This window comes from Onychomys torridus, chromosome 4, assembly GCF_903995425.1.
Source record: "Onychomys torridus chromosome 4, mOncTor1.1, whole genome shotgun sequence".
Classification (NCBI taxonomy): Eukaryota; Metazoa; Chordata; class Mammalia; order Rodentia; family Cricetidae; genus Onychomys; species Onychomys torridus.
Window position 1 is genome coordinate 42,136,612 of NC_050446.1, and position 21,970 is coordinate 42,158,581.

The following is a 21,970-nucleotide window of genomic DNA, read 5'->3' on the forward strand; positions in this document are numbered from 1 at the left end:
CTCCCCAATAACCACATTTCCAGTCTCTGACTCTATTTGTATTTTAAAAATAAATTTCACATGCTTAGCAAGATCATGCAATTGTTTTTTTTTTTTCATTCTGTGTCTAGCTTGTTTCACTTAGCATAATGCTCATTCACACAGTGTCAAAAGGAAGGGCTTCCTTCTTTTTAATGCTAAGGTACATTCCACTGTATATACAAGCTCTGTTTTCTTTACTCATTCATTGTGGATAGACATGGAGGTTGTTTCCTTATCTTAGCTAATGCAGATAATATTTCAGTGAACATGATGTGCAGATATGGGTATGAGATGGACAGTCCATCTCCTTTGGGTATAAACTTTGAATGGGGACTGCTGACTCTGTGGAGGTTGTTTTTTTGAACTGCTTTAAAAACCTCTATAATTTTTTCATAATAGATGACAATCTACATTCCTACCAAGGGTTACCTTGGTAATACTTGTTTTCTCTTGTCTTTTGATGGTAGCATCTTAAAAGGTGTGAAATGATTTGTCAATGGGGGTTTTACCCTGTAGTTTTCTGAGGACTTTATTGCACTTGATCATATCTGCCATCCATTTATATGTTTTCTTGGAGAATGGACCGTTCAGATTATTTGCCTTTTTGTTTATTTTTTTAAGGACAAGTTCTTAATATGTAACCCTGGCTAGTCTATACTCATTATGTAGACTGGTCTAGCCTCTAACTCACAAAGATCTTCCTGCCTCTTCTTTCTGAATGAGTGCTTAGATTAAAGACATGTGCCACCATGCCTTCTTTGTTTTTATTTATTTATTTATTTATTTATTTATTTATTTATTTATTTATTTATTGTTTTCTTACTTCTGAGACAGGGTCTCATTAGTTGCACAGTATTTTAAATGTTCCCTCCAGGAATAACCAGTGCAAACTGAATTTGAAATTGGGTGATGTAAAATTACAGATTATACCTTTAACATCTTTATAAAAGAATGAGTTTCTCAATTCTAGCCAATAAAATTACATGTCTCATATTAAATATCATCTCCGTACTAGAATCTTTCAATTATATACTTTCTTTTTTAGTATTTTTTTTAAGTTACAGATACATGACTTTGTAGAATCAGACTATCCAAGGTAGTATCTAAAATTTTGAGGAAGAATGCCTAAAAAATATTTCTATAGGAAGAGGTACAAAAACGACAAAATACTAGGAGGTACTGATATTTCATTCTAATTTAAAACATATATGGCTAAGGAGAGGGTTCAGTCATTAAAGTTCTCACCATGCAAGCGTGAGGACCAGAGTTCTGGTCCCCAGAATCCATGGAAACACCAGGTGGATGCGGTGACCTGCTTGTACTTAGTTCTAGCCTCACAAAGACAGGATGAAGATAGGACCTCAGAGCAAGGTGATTAGAGACTTGTAATATTGGCAGTGTTGTTATTTGGTTGAGAGACCCACCTCAACAAACAAGGAAGAAGAGCAGTGGGAGATGATTCCCTATATCACCTCAGGCCTCACAAGAATGTGCATACATACTCAAACACATATGTGCTCATATACATGCAAACATGTATACATACACATGCATGCTACACACACACAAAGACAGAAAAATAAAAATAGATATACATAGTGTTGTTTTGCCATATAGCACTTGAATAGACATCAGTATCTATGAAAGGTACATTGCAAATAAAAAATAAATTAACTTGAATAGACATTAGTATCTATGAAAGGTATATAGCAAATAAAAAATAGATTATCAACTGGCTGAAATTAAATGGACAACATAATACTTTGAATTAAGTTATGAAAATATTATGGAAATGAATCTGCATTTGTAAAAAGTATAAGCCTCTAATTTTTTTGAAGTAAGAAATTGGGTAGTGAAAGCTATTCAAACCTCTACACACTGGTTTGTGTGTATAGACTCAGCTTTTGTAGGAGCCATGTGTGAGGCTAACTCATCTAGAACAGAGGGTGTGAAGCTGCTGTCAGGAAGGAAACTGCCACCTGCTGCTGCTCAGATGCGGGCGTCAGCCAGCTTTTTGGAACTCTTCCAAATCCAAGTTGCTGGGCAGGCAAGGCAGTGAGTGTTCCAGTTGTGTTATGATTCTTATGAGTTGCTGTGGTGACTTGAATGAGTGTGGCCCCCTCAGGTTCATACACTTGACTGCATGGTCCCCAGTTGGTGGAACTGTTTGAGGAGGATTAGGAGGTGTTGACTTGTGGGAGGAGCTGTGTCCCAGGGGCAGGCTTTGAGGTTTCAAAAGCCCACACCATTCCCACTTAAATCCCCACCTGGTGCTTGTGTCTCAAGACGTGAGCTCACAGCTACCGCTCCAGCACCGTGCCTGCCTGCCTGCCGCCATGCTCCCTGCCATGATAGTCTTAGATGCTAACTCTCTGGAACCATGAAAACTAATTAAATACTTTCTTTTTTAAGTTGCCTTTGTCATGGCATCTTTTCACACCATGGAAATTAGTAACATAAAAATAAGTCAGCTGGGAAAGTGACAATTACAGAGCAAATGTGACAGCTGATATTTGCACTGGAAGAAACCCAGTTGACTCTCTTGTCCATGTCTAGCTACTTTCTAGATGGTGTGAAAGCTCGGTTTTGCTAGAAGTCATGACGGGAACTCAAGACCAACAGGAAAATGATAGTCCACTTCCCTTTCAATCTACTCTATGTAAAGGAGTCCAGACTGTTAATCTATTTAATATAGAACTGTCTGAAGACACACCACCAGCTTTGGAAATTGCTTGGCAGGTCATAAAACCATAACTGCTAATTAAGGAAATGGTACAAATTCCATTTTATTCATAAAGGCAGGTCAATTCCATCCATTGCTGATGCCAGGATATTTTGCAATTTGCATCATGGAAAGAACTAGAGGTCTGTAGGACATTTACAAACAATACAGATCATAAAAGTGTGTTTTGTTGCCTAAATAGAACCTGGTAAATGATGCAAGAAGCTACAAACTAAATAGAAAAAAATTTAATCCTGATGGGACAGTGGAGCCATGGTGAAGAGAGAGTTTTCCATCAGCCTCCAGATCTATCAGGAATCACTCCCACCAGAACTCCTTCTGGGATCCCTCCCTGGCCTGGTCACACCCTTGGTCCATGAGATGCCTCAGAGATTGGTGATCAGCTGCATCTGCCCATCACCATGGTATTCTGGCTCCTTAAGGCTGGGGGTTGCCAAGTAGAACTCATGTCTGAACTGCTTCTGCACACTGTTGGAGGTTCCAGGCCTCCAGGGCCTCCAGGAGTGAGGTGTAGTAGACTGGGGGGTGGGACCCATTGATAAGAATGAGGGCAGGATCTCACTGGGCCCCTTGCTCCTGCTGTTCAGTAGGAGAATCAGCCATGAAGGTTGGTGCCACTGTCATGGACCCCAGGTGTCAGGGTTGGCAGACAGGGTTTCCTTAGTCATGTGCATCGATCCTATCTGGGTGACTGTAATCAGGAGGAGCCCCCTAGGCCCTTGGACTTGATGAGGGTGACAAGTATGACCCACTTCTGATAGCCCCTGCCTCTGTCCCTGCCCATACTCCTGAAGGAAGTGAAGATTTGACTTCTCTGGGTATAGAGACACAGCTTCTGAGATGTCAAAGGCCCTTCAAGGGAGCAGCCTGCCAGCTGATCCTCTCTAGCAGCCAGAAGGGGCCACAGGAAGATGGACAGGATCCATGTTCCTCAGAGAGAAACCTCAGGCCTGGGGTATATAAGGGAGTGAGAGCTGGTGGTTTAAAGGTGGAGCTTTCTGGGAATCTCCTTTCTCCTTGCTATTGGTCCTTGCCTCCCTAGCAAACCTTCTTCCCTTCAGCCTCCAGAGTATACCTAATGATCCCCCTTCCTTGGGGTGACTCCTGATAAAGCACAACTTCCTGCAGAGCAGAGCCACTTACTCCCTAACCTCTCCACCCCCCTACCCATATGACCATATGTTGGTAGTTCCTGGTTCCTTTGGCTACGCTGAGGATCAGGTCTTGATCTCCCTGAGCCCTTCCCCTGTCCTCCTCTTGCCCCCGCCCTCACCACTGCGAATATTTCAAAGCAGGAATGAGAAAAAAAAAAGACAAAAATCTATCTTTTAAATTTCTTCTTTATAATCATTTGATACTCGTGAAAGTTATTCCTATATCTTAGGGCAAAAAAAAGGCTCTAGCCTAGGATGTATGCCAACTTGGGCCCTGGTTTGCTTACCCGATGATCATGTCTCTCTGTCTGGGTTCTCGTTGGCCTGCTTTCTTTCTGCCAAGCAAGCAGCACACAGTGCTTTGGGGGCTGGTTCCTGTGGCCACAGCACCAGCTGTTTCATTATTTTTTTTCCTCTTTGTTCGACAAGTAGAAACCCATAGGGCCCAATTACTGCAGATACCTCTCTTCCCTAACAGCAACATCCAGCCAAGATGCTGGAGTCTTGCAACAGAACAGGTCAAGGACTCACTTTCTTTGCTTTTAAAATGGAGAATGCCTTTGATTGAGAATATTTCATTGCTGTCCTCTGCTATGAAAACAATGAAACAAAGGTGAAATTCTAAACGGGCTCTGAATCCTACCAGGTAACCCAAACAATTTAGCCTGTATTCATTTAGTTTTAGCAATAACAGCATTTGTCTGATTTTACAAGTTCTGATTCTAACACACGTCATCTTTGTGGGTGACTGTGATATCTGTAAAGCCACAATAGAGAAGTATTTCTAACATGATTAGCAACCGTGACAAAGCCCTGGGTTGTCATTTACATCTCCACACAGAAATTCTATTAACTAATGTGAAAGCTACAAGCAAAAAATGAAGGAAAAATCTTTAGTTCCTGTTTGCTTACAGCCTGAATTTACTTTAGTCCATTTAAAAATCATTTCATATGTAGTATGAATTATTCTTAAACATATTTAAAGATAAACTTTATCTCTCACTCTCTCCCCACAAATACACACACACACACACACACACACACACACACACACACACACACACACATGCACACATACAAAAATCATTTTTTGTGCTATGGATACGATGCAGACCCTTGCAAAAATTGGACAAGCAATCCATCACTGAGATATATCCCCAGGTTTTGTATGTGCAATGAAAGTGGTGTATTCATATGTATGTCAGCGTGTTCATGCATGTGGAGGCTAGGAGACAACTTTAGGTGTCCTGTTACACAGATCTCTGCCTTAATTTCCTTGAGACAGGGACTCTCATTGAATCTGAAATTGCTGTTTCAGCTGGACTGACTAGCTATTGGGGACAGAGAGATGGTTTGGTGGGAAGAGCACTTGTTGCTCTTGAAGAACTCCTCCTGGTTCAGTTCTAAGCACCCACATAGACATGTAGTCTGAAGGTTTCTCCAGACCCACCAGGCCCACAGTCCCACAGCCACTTATAAAATAATTACTCAGAGATATATATTAATTACCAATTGTATGACACATGGAAGGCTTCTTGATAGCTACCTCCTATAACTTAAATTAACCCATTTCTATTAAATTATATTTTGCCACATGTTCCATGGCTTACCAGTCTGCCAGCATGTTGTTCCTTGGTCATGTGTGAGGGTATTTCCTGTGTGTATGGATGAAATATGACCAGTGTGCTTCCTGAATGTCAGGCTGGCTTCATCCTTCCACTGCTGTGACTTCCCAGTCATGATGAGCTGTGAGCCAGAATAAGCCTTTTCTTTTGTAAGTTGCTTTGTCAGGAATTCTTTCTGTTTTTCTGTTTTGTTTTTTTTTTCTGGTTTTTTGAGACAGGGTTTCTCTGTAGCTTTGGAGCCTTTCCTGGCTACCTCTGTAGACCAGGCTGTCCTCAAACTCACAGAGATCCACCTGCCTCTGCCTCCCGAGTGCTGGGATTACAAGCGTGTGCCGCCACCGCCACCACCACCACCTGTCAGCATATTTTATCATAGAAACAGAAGAGGAACTGCTCCAGGAGCTCATGATTTCAGACATCGATACAGTATAGTTGAAATGTTATTACTACTGACAACACTGATGTGTGTGTGTGTGTGTGTGTGTGTGTGTGTGTGTGTGAGTGAGAGAGAGAGAGAGAGAGAGAGAGAGAGAGAGAGAGAAGAGGGAGAGGGAGAGAGAGAGTCTTTATTTCCTGTTTCTATTCTACTGAATACTCTTGTGTTCATGAATATTTATAGAAACAGGTCCTAAACTGGTCACAAGGCATAATCATTCAAGTAATAATTTGAGCCTGATGTTCTCAGCACACTGCCCACTGCGGTGGACCATTGAGAAAACCATTAAATACATGTGTGTTCAAAGAGCTTACCATTTGGTAAGTAAAGATAATTCATGGACAGTTCAAATATCACGTGTTCTAAGATCTTATATAAGTTATTTCATTATGTTAAACAGGGACCATTATAGAAATCAAGACTATTAAATGATTTTATTTCTGGTTTATCCCCCTTCTCCATTTATTTTAGAGATGAGGTCTTGCTATACTGCTCAGACTGGGTTCAAGTGATCCCCTTGTTTAGTCTCCTGAGAAGCTGACTTGCTGGAACTGCAGGACTGCATCAACATACCAAAGGAAGCCTTTTTCCTGTTGGTGATGCAGTGGAAAATTCCCCAGTGTCCCTTGTGTCTGGCATTTGGGGAAGATGGACACTATCCCTTTTCCATTTGATATGAGAAAAGTCCAAATTGTTTGCTCCTCAACAGGCTATCCTCCTGCGTTTGTCTGGAACTTCAAATCACACTGACATTGGAAAGAGTAGTGACATGAGTATGAATGATAAGCCCTCCTTTATCCTGCAATTATCATAGTCAGGAGTGCACAATGAACTGGAGTTTCTCCTGCGTAACTCTGGCCTCCCTGTGATGCATGACCAGGAGATGCCAAATGGTTTCATTCTGATTAGAAATCCTGTAATGCTTGTGGGAGAGGGAAGAATAATAATTCTGTATTAGTGATTTTCATTCTGTTGCTATCTCATCAAATGGCACCATTACCTAGCTTCACAAAATAGAGTGGAATCACTCTTCATTCCACCTGATCTTGATGATGTTCTTCTCTCTCCCTCTATGTTCCCAATGGAATCTGTCACCAAAAGTATGTTAATGTGTGTGTGTGTGTGTGTGTGTGTGTGTGTGTGTGTGTGTGTTCTTCATCATCCATACAGCAGCTGAACAGTCATGTTAATGAAAAAGGCTAGATTCTTTCAAATTTCCTTCCATCACTATATTTCTACTGTGTAGTACAGAGTAATTGCTCAGTGACTATATGGTCATTGATTAAATGAGTTAGAAGTTATAGTTGACAATAGTCTTCATAGGATTTAGGCAGACATAGAAAAATAATCATTGCAGGAAAAAGGAATGAATGGAAAAACAGGTAGGGTAAAGGAGAAGAGAAAAAGTGATATGGCAGTCATAGAAAATAAATCTGGCAGCTAAGCGAGGCTTTGGAGAAGTACATTGGAAATAAGTTTCAATAAAGGCAAGGGCTGGGTTACAGAACAACAGCATTTCCAATTGCTTTGAAAGAAAAAGATCAGTTCAGATGTAACACAATAGGGAACATCTGTGTGGTTAGAGATTACAAAAGTCTGGGGAGAGAAAAAACATATTTAAAAGAAAAGAAGTTTGGGTCATCCGAAGTGATTATGTAATTGGGATAGACTTTTATTCTTTCTATAATTTTAACATGCTGTGTATTATGCTCATTGTTAATAAAAAACTGATTGGCCAATAGCAAGGCAAGAAGAGATTGGCCAAACAGCCTGACACAGAAAGAATGACGGGAGGAAGAAGGGTAAAGTCAGGGGTATCAGGAGAGATGCCAGCCAGCTGCCGAGCAAGCAGGGCATATAAAGATGAGGTAACAAGCCATGAGCCACATGGCAAAGCATAAATAAAAACATGGGTTAAATTAAGTGTAAGAGCTAGCTAGTAACAAGCCTGAGTTGTTGACTGAGCATTTATAAGTAATTTTAAGCCTCTGAGTCGGTTATTTGGGGATGGGCAGTCAGGACAGGAAACACCTGTTTACATATAGCAGCCCAACGTGGCGAATGTATATCCACAGAAAGCCTAAGAAAGCTTTAAAAACTGGGAAGGGGGAGGTTCTAGAACATAGAAATGGAGCCAAGAACAACTTAATAGTTCCTGTCTCTCATTCATCCCCTGGCCACCATGTATAGACTTGAGCTACAGCACGGCAGATTCCCGCAGTCTCACACAGCCTGCTGTATAGAGAGGCATCTCCCAGCTGTGCACTGCATGGTGGATTTTAGATTTTTTGCTCATGCAGACAGAGAAGGTCACAGATGCACAGTAAAAACAGATTCAGACAAAAAAACCCAAACACCTCTAAATGGGTTACAGTGTGTTTAAGAATATACATAGGCTTGGGAGAGAGAAGAGAAAGGGAAGAGACAGTAGTAGATTTAAAATAATAAAATAAAATCCTTAAAAAAGAAATAGAGTAATAAAAAAACTATAAAAAGCCATGTAAAGATGGAAAATACACAGAGGCTGGATTCTATATTTTATTGTGTTGTCTTTATATTTTTTGACTATTAATGAGCAAATAATAACTACTAAGTGACCTTGGATTAAGGAACTACTATATTAAACCAACTTATATATTTTAAAAATATCTTGAATTCAAAATTTAAGTCAAAAGGTATGTTAATTTGGGGGACAGTTTCTGTTTTTATTTTCACAAGAAATGAGAAGCTATGGATTCATTCCTGGTTAAGAAAAATCAGGTTTGAGCAAGGAAGACCTCCCTGAAATCCTCTCAATAGGCATAAAGAAATAAACTTAAAAACAACTATAGAACAGAACAAGGGGACAAGATACCAATAAAAACAGCCCAGGTGATCCAGTATTCAAAACAGCTTTAAGGCTGCTGACTGAGATGACCCAGCCTCACAAAATACTCCAGTCAAGACTTAACAATTATCCTGATTTTTCTCAGGGTCCCTCAAAGATTACCAGTGCCCCCAATCAACAGGAAGTAGTCTAGAAAACTATGCCCACATTCCCAAAATATTGGTTATAAATATTTGTTGTCATTTAAAATTGTTATTGGTCATAGTCAATCTCTTTCTAAAAGAAGAAAGGGGTATATGAAATATAAATGATGAGGGATACGGGTAGATATTGAATCTACTTTAATCCATAAAACAACTGTTAATCTCAAAATATTTTACATTGGTATAGATTCTAGTTTATTGATACAAATTTAAAATTAATTTTGTTATACTATATGTATATTTCTACACTTGTTTAAGGTATTATGTTTGTGCAGCTTAATTAAAAATGTAATGTATAATTAAGAAATACAAATTAATAGTCATCTATAATAGTCAAACTTATAGTCATGTTAGTTAGGTTTTTTAGGTATACAAAGATATATTTAAGATAGACATGTAGTCTTCGAACACTTGAAAGACCTACTTAGACTTTTCATGACAATGAGACATATCTGCTGGCACTAATAAACTCCAGAAAAGATGATGGAAATCATAGAAACTCCATATAGAGTTTGTTTTCTTTACAGCAAAAGCTAGCCATGTGGGCAAAGAAATTGCCCTTGCCTCAATTGCTGACAGTTACTGTCCAAACTGGGCCAGCAGAACACAAGAAAGGTGACTTCCAGCTTTGCCAATACAAAGGTAGGACAGTCCTTAAAATTCCATGCTTCAGAGGAAAGTCTGTCAGATATGCTAGACCTGTAGGCCAGAAATGGATGCCCCAGCATTACAGAGAAACCTGGGGTGACTGTCCAGGTGGCTAGCTATTTCTGTCATTTCTAACATTTTTGGAAGTCTCTTGCCTGTATTTCCTGCATACTCAGGTACTATTTCCTTCTCAGGTCTTTGAAGGAGTTGAAGACTATGCAGTTGTAATTATAGTTTTCCTTAGCTATGATAAAAGGTAAATTAGATATGAAACTTTAGACTCACCAAGATAAGATGGATAATTGTTTTCTCTAATTTTGTCAAATACAAATAGACTATAACTCTTGCTTGATAACTGTTTTGTTGTATGTAATTTTACTATGTTAAAGTTAAAAAACCTTCCTTTTTTATTAGACAGAAGGGGTGATGTTGTGGGATGATCCTTCTGTTCGCTGTGAATATGTATTACTCTCATTGGTTAATACTAAAGCTGTTTAGCCTATAGCAAGGTAAGACAAAGTTAGGCAGGACAATCAAACTGAGGTCTTGCATGAAGAAGGGCAGAGTTGGGAGAGACACAAGTCAGCTACTCATTGATCAAACATTTTGTAATTAATATAAACTTCTGTGTCGGGACAAAAAAACTCTGCCTCTGTTTACATCAACAAGTCCACATCAATTCTACATACAGTAAAGGGTTTAGTCAACTTGAGAAATATCTGGATAGTACAGGGACAAGATTTGCAGCCAAGGAATTTTTGACACTTTTAGTCAGACACATTTTTTTTTGTGAGGGATTGTTCTGAACATCATGAGATATTTTTGGTGTCCCTGGCTTCTTCTCACTCTAATCCCGTAGCATTGCCACCCTGTTAGACAACCAAAGATGTCTCCGGACATTACAAATGCCACCCTCCTGTGTGGGGAGTAAAATCACCCCTTTGAGAGGCACTGTCAAAAAACATATGCTTCCATAAACAGCAGAGTGTCATCATTATCAATATTTATGATTATGTTGCAAACAGATTTCCATTATACTTCAGAATGTGATACTTTAAAAAAAAAAAAAAGGAAAGCACATTTGGTATTAGATGGAAACATCTTAAATGAGATTTTTCAGAAAGGATGGAGCAAATCTTTCATTGTACTTACATTGAGTTCTAAAACTATTCCAAGGCAATCGATCAGCAATGATACCAGTGTGGCTGCAGTAATGATAACCACGGTTAAGATGATGTGGAACACTGATGAAGGATTCCCACCAAAAAACACATTGGCAATTACCTGGCAAATAACAGGGCAGGTTAAGAGGTGTTCTTGAGGCTTCCTGGAATCAGTAAGAGGCTTTCACACTAGCACTATGACTATATAAATCACCAACAATAAGGCAACTTATCAAACCTTAGGTCATTAGGAATGTGTCTGTCTTTTCAAAGAAATTACACATTATAGCAATAATGAATATTCTTTGCTGTGAATGTTGTCAGTCAGTGTCCTATGCTGTAGACCCAGAGCATGGCATACCAGTGTTGTAATGCACACATTTTTTAAGGATGAAAGCTCTGAAAGTTGCCTTATCCTTCTTGAGCTGGGAAGATTGCCACTGAAACAAATTACAAATCTAACTGGTTATTTAATGGCTTCTAAGGAAGTTATTAGGACTTACTGTCTTAATAATACTGCATGAGTGTTATCCTTTATTAAAAGGAAATCAACTTTATACAAATGCAACCCACAAAGAGGAAAGGCAAATTAAGGCTAGTTTATCATTATTTTCCACAAATACATAGATCTGGAAGCTAATCTATCGTCATCTATTGGATGCATCCTACTCTGATAAATTTACAATAAGAAGATGTCAAAGGAATGATTCCTATTCTCAAGAATTAACATCCCAATAGAAGACCCATAACTCGTATAAAGAAACAAATAGAGAACAGTTTGGGGCAGTATGAAAAAGACCAAATAGAATTTAGAGAGCCCTCCAGTTGTTTAGAATGGTCTCCTGTGGAGAGTAGAGGAAGCCCTGGATGGATGTGTAAGGAGCAGCTGAAGACCTGAGTGAATCTGTAATGTTGACATAAACACAGCCATGTGAAGGACCCCAATGCCTCAGACCAATGTGATTGGCAAAACTTCCCCAGGTCCTTGTGCAAATGTTGACAGAAAGTCCACTCTGTCACAGGTTCTTCCTCCTAGAAGTTTACAGCCTGAGATGTCCCACTGGGACTAGCTACCCCTCCTTATTCTGTATATAATAAACAAGATAGTTTCTGGACTGTCATAGTAGGTGCTCTCCATCAGAGCAAGCACACCCCACCCAATGCGGCTATTTCTGTATGTGTGTCTGTGTTTCTTCATTCCCGTGTCACCCCAATCTGGATTCTAGGTACATGGCACACAGGACATGGCAGTCTCCCTTAAAGTCCTCTTCTTTTTGCCATTTCTGAAACGTGAGTGATCTATCCAAGCTTGAGGTGGGATACATTTAGAGCAGAATTACAAGCTGAGGCCACAGTGTAAAGAAGAGCAAAGGAGAAAGAATAAGAACATTATCCATGGAGGACAGAAGGAAAACTCTGAACAGTGATGGCCATGTGCAAAATACCAGTGAAACAGGAACTGTCAGTGGAGAGAAGCATCATGTGCCAGGGGCTGTGATGATGGCAGAAGTTGAAAAATTACCTAGACAGAAGATATCCCCACAGATCAGCTGCTCCAATGCTGCTGGTAGAGACCTAATGGTGATACTAATAACTTAGATGATGTAAATTTACTGTTTCCCCAGATTCATCTCCTTTAAACACAACTGTGTCATACATCTCTGAGATGGCATTATGAGGATGAAATGACCATGTGGGCAGGATGAGGGGCATACAGTCTTTTTGATCCTCTTTCTGTGTGTCTGGCTATTTTACCTATGGAGAGACATGATTGCGTTCATGTTGGCTCTGTTTGTATGTATATGTGTGCAGACAACAACAGCAGCCGGTGAGGCTCATACAGCATCCCTCTGCAAGGGACAAAGATCTTGATTTCATTCTGCTTTCCTGTTATGGCAGCTCGAGTGGAAACTCATTTCTACATAGGGAAGACAGAAGCTGCAGGTGGAGGGACTCAAATCATCCTCACACAGTTGCCTAGGAGGCATCCAAGCCTGCACCATCCACTCATGTTGATCTGGAGATCCAATCTGAACCTGAAGTACTAGGCAGATGCTGAAAGAACAGCCTTTCCTGATCAATAGTAAAGCTTCAAAAAATCCTGAAGCTTAAAACCTGCAGGAAGTTTACTCTACCCCTCTCTTCTGTGAAGGAAGGGCACTAGCCTTGGATCATGCCGCTTGTGAACAGGAGTGCAATTAGAAAGTAGGCACCGCACAGAACACCCTCCCACCTTTGAGTCCCTGCACAGGTTCTAGTTGCCAGAAATGGCCTACAGTGAGAAAGCAGCTGCCTTGAGAAGCCTGTGGATTAGATGGGGGATTTAAGGCTCTGTTGGTGGTTCACTACATATATTACATGCAGTCACACAGTGTACTGTGTAAACAGCCCATGGGGATAGATCCTGACTAAGCCCTTTCCACAGTGCTGTGGGTGCTGCTACTCAGCACAGTGGATGTCTAGCCAACAGCATAAGAGATTCCTGATAAGCCATGTTACCCAGAATTACATAAGAATAGATTCTCTTTTGTCTACATAACTGCCTGTATTTGTAAACATACAAAGTTTATATAAGACATTTATATGAATATATGCATCAAAACGTATCTGTAGACCTATAGGTTTAAGTTGAGGTTTGATTCCTCATCGAATATAATATATGATTTTTAAAAAAATAAAACCAATTACTCAGCCAGGGCAGTGGTGGCGCACGCCTTTAATCCCAGCACTCGGGAGGCAGAGGCAGGTGGATCTCTGTGAGTTCGAGGCCAGCCTGGGCTACAGAGTGAGTTCCAGGAAAGGCGAAAAGCTACATAGAGAAACCCTGTCTCCAAAAACCAAAACCAAAAAAAAAGCCCCCCCCCAAACCCAATTACTCTGGCTTACGGTAAATAAACAATGACTTGTGAAAAATTGTAACAAAAAATAATTTTGGGGATGAATTTTTTACATTTTCATCCTTAATTTTTTTTTTTTTTTTGTCATTTCTTTAGAAATAAAGGTGACCACTTTGGTTTGGCTGTTCTAAAGGCTGCTATTCACTTGAGAACCAAGTGGTGTGTTTGTGTTTATGATCATCCACACTCAACTCTGGAGCATGATTTACACATATTTACAACATCTGAAACATTTTATTTTGTAAATATTTGAATATATATTTAAATGAAAATGAGGACATGATCATGCTCAGGTATAGGTGGGAAGAAAGTTTTTATAGTAGATATGAGGGAGAGAATAACCAGAGAGGCATCTGGAAGAGTCCATAGCAGGGAGAGAAAGAAGGGTGAGGGGGAGCATGAGAGAGAAAGAGGAGAAAGCAAGCTAGCCAAGAGAGGGCAAGCTAGCCAAGAGAGGACCCGAAGACCAAGAGGTCAAGAGAGCATTGGCCGAAATGGCTGGATTATCCAAGAACCAGACGCTGGGGGAAGAGGAGGGAAGGTCAGGGCTGGAGAGGTTTAGGGTAGGGGATAGGGATGAGAAGGCTGAGGTAGCCTGGCAGCCAGTGTCTGCTTTGCTATGTAAATTGGCACCTCAGTCAGTCATTTGTCCCTGGTTTCTTTGGGACCTAGCAATACTCACCTATAGATTCTGATCCTTTATAGCTTCAAGAGAAGGTTGAATGAATCTGTCACATGTCATCATGCCTTTAGGGAATTTACATATTGAATTGTCTGTGTCTTCCTAAATAAATGTAGTAGAGCAAGCTACCCAGGCAAAGGGTTGAAAAGAGCCTTTGTGGGCTGGAGAGATGGCTTAGAGGTTAAGAGCACATTGGCTGCTCTTCCAGAGGTCATGAGTTCAATTCCCAGCAACCACATGGTGGCTTACAACCATCTATAATGAGATCTGGTGCCCTCTCTGCGGCATGCAGGTTCACATGCAGACAGAACACTGTATACATAATAAATAAGTATTAAAAAAATTAAAAAAGAAAAGTGCCTCTGCTTACCTCTCTGGTCACAACGCATTCAATTGGGTATGTCAAAATGACGGTGATGCCATAACAAAACCTCCCAAAGGTCACCAGGTCATCACTTCTGCAGTAATTTTCAAATAAGTCTCCTGGAGAACAAGAAAAATGTATTTATTTGCAAAGTGTTGGGGTTACCTAACAAATGAGACATTCTTTTGCATAAAAATGGTAGTCTACATTCTTCATTTCCTATGATTAAAAGAATAGACTACCACGTCTGAGTATAACATGCTGCCTCCAGTAGCCCTGCATTTATTCACTGCTGTTAAAACTAGTACATGTTCCACTTGAAAGTACTCATCGCTGGTCGAGTTCTTATTTGCTCCTGGTAAGTTTGCCTTAAAGTTGTGCCAATTTTTGAAAAACTACTTTGTCCATTGTGGGTTTTTTTTTTTTTTTTTTTTTATGTATATAACAGAATCAACTCCCTAAATTCTTATGCACTGGGCCTTTATAAATGGCTTCTGGTCTTTGTTTCTGGTGATTGTATTATTTTAAACAAATGTTTATTAAAATAAACACATTTCTCTTTGAAATGCTATTTTTAGATGGAGGACAATCCCACAAGGAAAGGTAGGACCAGGGCATGTGGGGAGTCGAGTTTCCTGCACTTGAGGTATAGGTTTTGATCACAGGCTCAGAACCACACCAAGGAATTCTAAAGATACACATCTTTCACAGCATTTGATGCACCCAAGTGTAAACGCAGATTTCACTGGTTCAAAACTGAAAATAGGACCGATTCCAGGAAAGGACACTGAATTTAATTACTTCTAAACGAAGCAACAGACCATATATACCTTAGGCTGGTTCTTATGGAGACTCGTATGTTTTCAGGAGTCTGAAAAAAGGCAAGGGCTCTGGCCAGCTCACAGAAGACAGCCTCAGGCCTTTGTACTTCCTGAACATAACATGGTTAAGTTTGGACACAGCAGTTGCCTTTTTTCAATTAAACCAATTAGAAAATTAGATGAAAGCCACATATTTTACGACACTATTTCAGAAGAAGAAAGTAACCCTCTGAGCTTGTTTGTATTAGAGAGCGAGGCGGCAACCTACTTGCACTTCCTCTTTCCAAGACATGCTTTAAATGGCCGTGTCCCTTGGCTTACCAACAACACCAGATGTGTGTGACTTTTCTGGTGTCCCCTCAGGGCAGAGGAGATGACAACACAAAGCAGTAGTAGCAGAGAACAACCTCAACATTGAGGAGGGTTCAACACTGGGAAACCTGAGAATGGAGGTTCCCATTGCTCTCCTCCCCTGGTTACCAGGCCCCATGTTTGCTTTGAAGTCACAGGAATAGCCACGGGACTCCAGACTTCCCACTGCCCTATTGGCTTGACTTTTCCTGATGAACACGGACTTTGCACAAACAAGACCAGATCAACTTAAAGAGAAATGAGCTAAAGGAGCAACATTGGCTCATTGCAGCTGAAATCTGTGTGTCAGGGAATTACAGCTAAGGGGAAACACAAGGGCAAGAACAATGACATCAAATCCCTGTCAGCTTTGCTGTATAAAGAGGTGTGTGAAAGACTGAATGTGTGTGTGTGTGTGTGTGTGTGTGTGTGTGTGTGTGTGTGTGTGTATGTGTAATGTATGTAGTGTATACACATAGGTGTATTGGTATTTGTACCTGAGCATGGGCTTATGGAGGCAGTGGAGGACATCAGGTACCTTGCTTCATCATGTTCTGCCTTATTATTTTTGAGAGAGAATCTCTCTCCGAAGATAGGCTGTCAGCCAGGAAGCCCATGTGATCCGACTGTCTCTTCCTCACACCCCAGATCAGGGTACAAGTGGCCACACTCAGCTTAAAGAGCCCCCATCACTTGTCTTTTTTAGAGTGTTGCTCTACATGGCACAGGCTAGCCATCCTCCTGCCTTACCCTCTCATGTGTTGTGTTGGGATTATGGATATTAGTGGCCATGCACAGCTGTCATAAATATTTGATTACAGCAGGGCAATTACCACTAGGAAGATATCACTTGCAAAAAGAGACTTCTATAAACCAAGGTTCTATGCATGCTCCCTTAGGCCGTTCAACTTGGCATATTATGCGGTAATTGTGATTGGTACTTGGCAGTGCTTGAAACAGTTCTTACCTAGACTTTCAAGGTTGCTTTTAATTGCACTATCCTGGAATATATTTATCCCACATATATAACACATATCACAAATATATATGTGTACATATGCATATATATTATGTATGTTACTGCATTGTTATTACATCACTAGCTTTTTAAAATCTTTCCTATCTTCTGAGAAATATATGCACATAATCACAGTGACCTACGATCTCTGTGCAGATCAAGGCATCTCAAGAGTACCACAGTGTCACATGTCACAGAAAACTAATCCAAGAGAGCTGGATTCTAAGAGATTATTGGAGGCTCTGTGTTGATCAAAACTGGAGAGGCAGACAGGGAAGGGGGGAAATATCTGAGCTTGAGCCTCAGAAGACCACGTGAATTCTGGTTGTTACCAGCCAGCTGGGGCAAGTTACTTCTCTCTCTATGTAAGCAGGAAGTAGAACTAGTTATTCCACTTACCTTCAAAGGGTTGTGGGAAGGTCAAGTAAGATACTAGACCGGCAAAAGCCGTGGAATATATGAATCATAGCATTTGGCCTGCTGTCAGGCTAGCCTGAGTATTATACCCTGAATGATTGGATGAAAGGGTCGAAAGCAGTAAAGGGAAGACCACCACTTAGTTACTGAGAGAAACAGGAAGAGAGAAGTCACTCTGAGGTTGGGGAGGGAGAAGGCTGGCTTTATAGGGATGATGATGTTTGTGATTTAATCCAGAATGAGACAATTAAGCAGAAATGTCCTACAGGCTGGAGATGAAAAAGAAGGCCTGGGCTAGAAGGAAAATGAGGAAATCACCCAGACTATTTGTCAACAGAAAAGCAGGACCCCAATCTCTGGGTGGGATGGGGATTAGAAAGTTCTCAGGAAGGAAGCAAATACATACATACATACATACATACATATATACATACATACATACATACACATACACACACACACATATATACATACACACACACACACATACACACACACACACACATATACATACACACACACACACACACACACACACACACTAGCACAGAAAAAGAAAAGCCATGATACTACAGCCATTCTTTCCTCAAGTGGGAGGCAGTTCAGCATAGCTAAGTGACTCACAATGGTTCAAAAGGACCAGAACCAGAAAGGTTATCAGCGTCAACACTGGGAGGCTATTAGCACCCAGGAGAGGAAAGGTACAGAGTGGCAGTGGAGAGGGGAGCCAGAGTTCATGTTTGCAAACAAACAAATGTGTCTGGAAGCAGAGGGCATTGGTGTCACAGAACCACATCTCAGACGTTAAGAAGAGAGAAATTATGAAGCGGAGCATAGAGAGGCAGGATGGTAGAGCAGAGGGTGGGTGGAAGGGAAAGGTATCAGACAGACCCTGAGAAAACTGTTCCAGAAATGAGTAGAACACTGGTATCCTGGTACCAGTCCACATGTGCACCAAGACAGGATGTGGTTTAGTCTCCCGTTTTACCTTGAGTGAAGCCAGTAAAAGTCAAGTACCCACATGTGGCAAAGAGCACACAAATAAGTACAGAAACCAAGATGGACGTGTGGATGACCCGGCACCACTTAGCTACCGTGGGCTCTTGGAGAGAACCATAGACCAGGAAGCAGTTATGGTGGCAAATGAAAGCTGGAATACAAAAGAAAAACAATTACTGGGGAAGGGGCAAGACCGTGTTTTCTACTCTGCAAAGTTGAGAGACACACACTGCCTTAGAATTTCAAGTCTCTAAAATGAAAATATAGTAATTCTGCAACACCAAATAAGCCAGAAAGTAAGATTTCTAATAAGCCTACAAATAAACTACACAGAAGGCCTACCTAGTTTCTTCACATCACTGTCGACAGGAACCAGGCCTGTCTGACTTCTCTCCCTTTTTTTTTACTTCTTCCTAATGGCCCTTCCTATCTTTTTTTTGTTGTTGTTGTTTTTGTTTTTGTTTTTGGAGCTGAGGAGGGAAAATCTGTACATGACTTTCCTTGGCATCTGGGATGTAGGAGAGCTATAGATATCTAGCCAAATCTTAATCCTTTTCTGCAAAGACTTTGAAGAAGTCTATGACATTTGCTAGATATCCATGTTAGGAAACACACTAACCGTAATGGATACCTAGCTTGGAAACATTTTTCTCCAATTAGAAGCAAATTTTCGCAACAGATGAGGAAGGTTAGTAATGAACAAGAAGGGGTTGAGTCTAATTTTATATTAATACAAACTAGAGTGCATGCTGCTAATGGGAAGTCTAAACTCAGAAGACCTGCTATAGACATACAAGGAGAAGTACCTCTTCACAGGGCAGGTGGAGTCATACCGAGAAAGGGTTTTGAAAGCCAGGTACTCACCAAAAGACATCACCCCAATAGCCTGGATGGCGTTGGGCTTTGCAAATACCCAAGCATCTTCTGTCTTTGGTCTAGAAGAAAATCAGTCAATTAGATACATTATTAAACAAGTGGAATAGTATATATATTGGAGAATAAGAAATAGTATCACACATAAAAATTGAGTATCTTTCAATGGGAACTTAATGGGGGGGCTAGAGAGATGGCTCAGAGGTTAGCATCATTTGTTGCTCTTGCAGAGGACCCAGGTATGGTGCCGAGCACCCACATGGTGCCATCTGTAACTCCAGTTCCTGGGGATCTAATGCTCTCCTATTAACTCCTTTGGCACAAGATACCTGTGATACACACAGACACATAGACTTACAGACACACACACCATGAAAGCAAAATACCTATACATATAAAATAAGTTAATAAAGGCCTTCCATTTATCATCGTCATACATCCATCCATCCACCATACATATGTATCTCATCAATATACATTTCTGAGGGACACCAGTGTTTCCTCAACCACAATGCTCTAAAATGCTTGTTAAATGTTTGGAAAGATTCTGTGTTTACACATGTAAAATATTCACTGACTGTGTGATTTGGGTAATTGATTTGCTCAATCATTTTAACAACAAAGTTATTATGGAGTCATCACACAAGATCCTGAGGGAGATATTGAATTACTAATATCCTATAACTGCTCTTTACCTGTTCAGTCTTTCTGGTTTGATCGACCTGCAAGAAATTTAATGGGAGCTGGAATTTATTAAGGAAGGTAGATGTGAGTTGAGGCTGACTGAGGGTGTCCTGACTATTTCTAGAGAAATAGGCTCTTATCTCATTTGTTTGTTTGCGGGTACATTCAAGAATTATCATCATTTAGTTCAGACATAGTAGTGCACTCTAAGAGGCAGAGACAGGTGGATTTCTATGAATGCAAGGCCAGCCTGGTTTACAAAGTGAGTTCCAGGCCAGCAAGGGCCACACAGTGAGACCTTGTGTCAAACCAAAACCAAAACCAAAAGAATTCTTTTCATCTAACATTAAGATAGTCTCTGTATTATGGTCTAGTTTGCTTAGTTTCCTGGTGTGTTTCATCCAAAATCTTTTCAGACTTTGGCCTCAAGTTTCCACCTGTTCGTGTACTTCTCAAAAGGGGTTTTGAACATACACACATTTTAAAAATTACTTTTTTGTTTATTTATTTGTTCTGAGACAGAGTCTCACTGTCTAGCCAAGCTGGTCTCAAACTTGTGATCCTCTTGCTTCAGCCTTTATCATTCTGGGGTTAAAAGTGTGGCTTCATCATGTCTAGTTAGTCACTCACTTTAATTCCCCAGCAGCATATATCCTAGTGGAATTAAAATATCCAGTGTTACCATGGATTGACCTGCCTAATAAATACTCTTGCCTCTACCTCTGTAATAATGAATCTTACAAGCTTGAGTATGTTCTTCTGGCCTCTGCTATCTGTTAGCTAAGGTATTCCTTTAGCTAAGTTAATTGATCCATGTTTCCATATCTGATTCTGTGAAATGAAAGTAACCATACTATCTAATTTCCTGAGTTATTTTACAGATTAAATGAGATTAAGCTTGCAAATTTTCTGAAAGAGGGATTGCAAGACAGCATGTGTTCAATATATAGTCATTAGTTTTATCAGTACTATTTATTAATATTTGATTAGTATCCCTTTTTTACGTATTCAAAGGCGGATAAAAGTCCACAAGTATCACATACTTCTATAGACAGGTTTGAACGAGACCCTAAAGAGTGCATGGAGATAGACCAGAAGCCCACCAGAGAGCTTGAGGGTCCTGGAGGGCTGAATAAAAAGGGGAGTTCTCAAGATGAAAACTCATCTTTCATGTTTGTTACTCATTGTCTGTGTGAAGAGGACACACACGAATTCTATTTGCTTTGTCAAAGTTTGTGGAATGTGTTCAGTCTATCATCTTTCTATAAATGAAAGGAGCAGCTCTCAGGGGAAACAAGACAGACAGGAAAGCCAGTCTGAGAGGAGGTCTCCCACTGTTCCCAGACCTGCTGGGAATCTCTGCTCTTTGAGTGGGAACTACTGCCACCTGCTGCCTCCACGGCTCCTTCTCTCTCCAGTCAGCCTGGCAAATTCCAGCCTTAGTGTGCAGTGTGCACACGTATTTAATAGTCTTATAAAAATGATTCATATTGGGCAGTGCTAACGGAAGATTGTCTAACTTTCTGATATGCTCTGAGTGAGTAGTGTGTTCCAAATCTAGGAAAAGGGAAGAGGTATTGGGGGGGGGGGTGGCTTTCCAATCATTTGCAACAAAGGAGTGAGTTCAGAAACAATTAGTTCCAGAGAGAGGAAGAGAAAGGGAGAGGGAGCAGGGGAAGGAGAGGAGAAAGAGAGAAGAGAAGGAATGGACATTTCTCCCTGGTATAATTTATGAGATGAGATAAATTTTGATACTCAACCCAGATGAAAACAAATGAAGTTATGGTTCTTCTACCTTTAGACTATAGACATCAACTCCAAAAATATTAACAATGTGTCCAAGCAATTTGTATGATTAAAACGTCACCAGAAATAGCCTTCCTAATCATTGCCTGGGTAGTCTCATAGAAACATCTGTTAATGAGTTTACCACATTACTAGATTAGTGTGGGAAAGCATATGGATTTCAGTACATACACAAAAGCATATGATTCAGTATTTATTTTCATAAACATACCAAGCAATCTGGATAAGAATTCCCTTA

At 40.3% G+C, this 21,970-nt stretch overlaps 1 protein-coding gene across 1 annotated transcript in view; it reads right to left on the minus strand.

Moving 5' to 3' along the window:
* Positions 1–21,970, minus strand: part of Slc38a11 (solute carrier family 38 member 11) — a 50,158-nt gene that overhangs the window by 2,613 nt on the left and 25,575 nt on the right. Inside the window, exons 8-11 of the mRNA XM_036185090.1 lie at positions 19,234–19,304; positions 18,359–18,520; positions 14,770–14,882; positions 10,810–10,941 (exon numbers count right to left, since the gene is read on the minus strand). Coding sequence (XP_036040983.1) covers positions 10,810–10,941; positions 14,770–14,882; positions 18,359–18,520; positions 19,234–19,304 — 478 coding nt within the window. The remainder of the gene's footprint in view (positions 1–10,809; positions 10,942–14,769; positions 14,883–18,358; positions 18,521–19,233; positions 19,305–21,970) is intronic.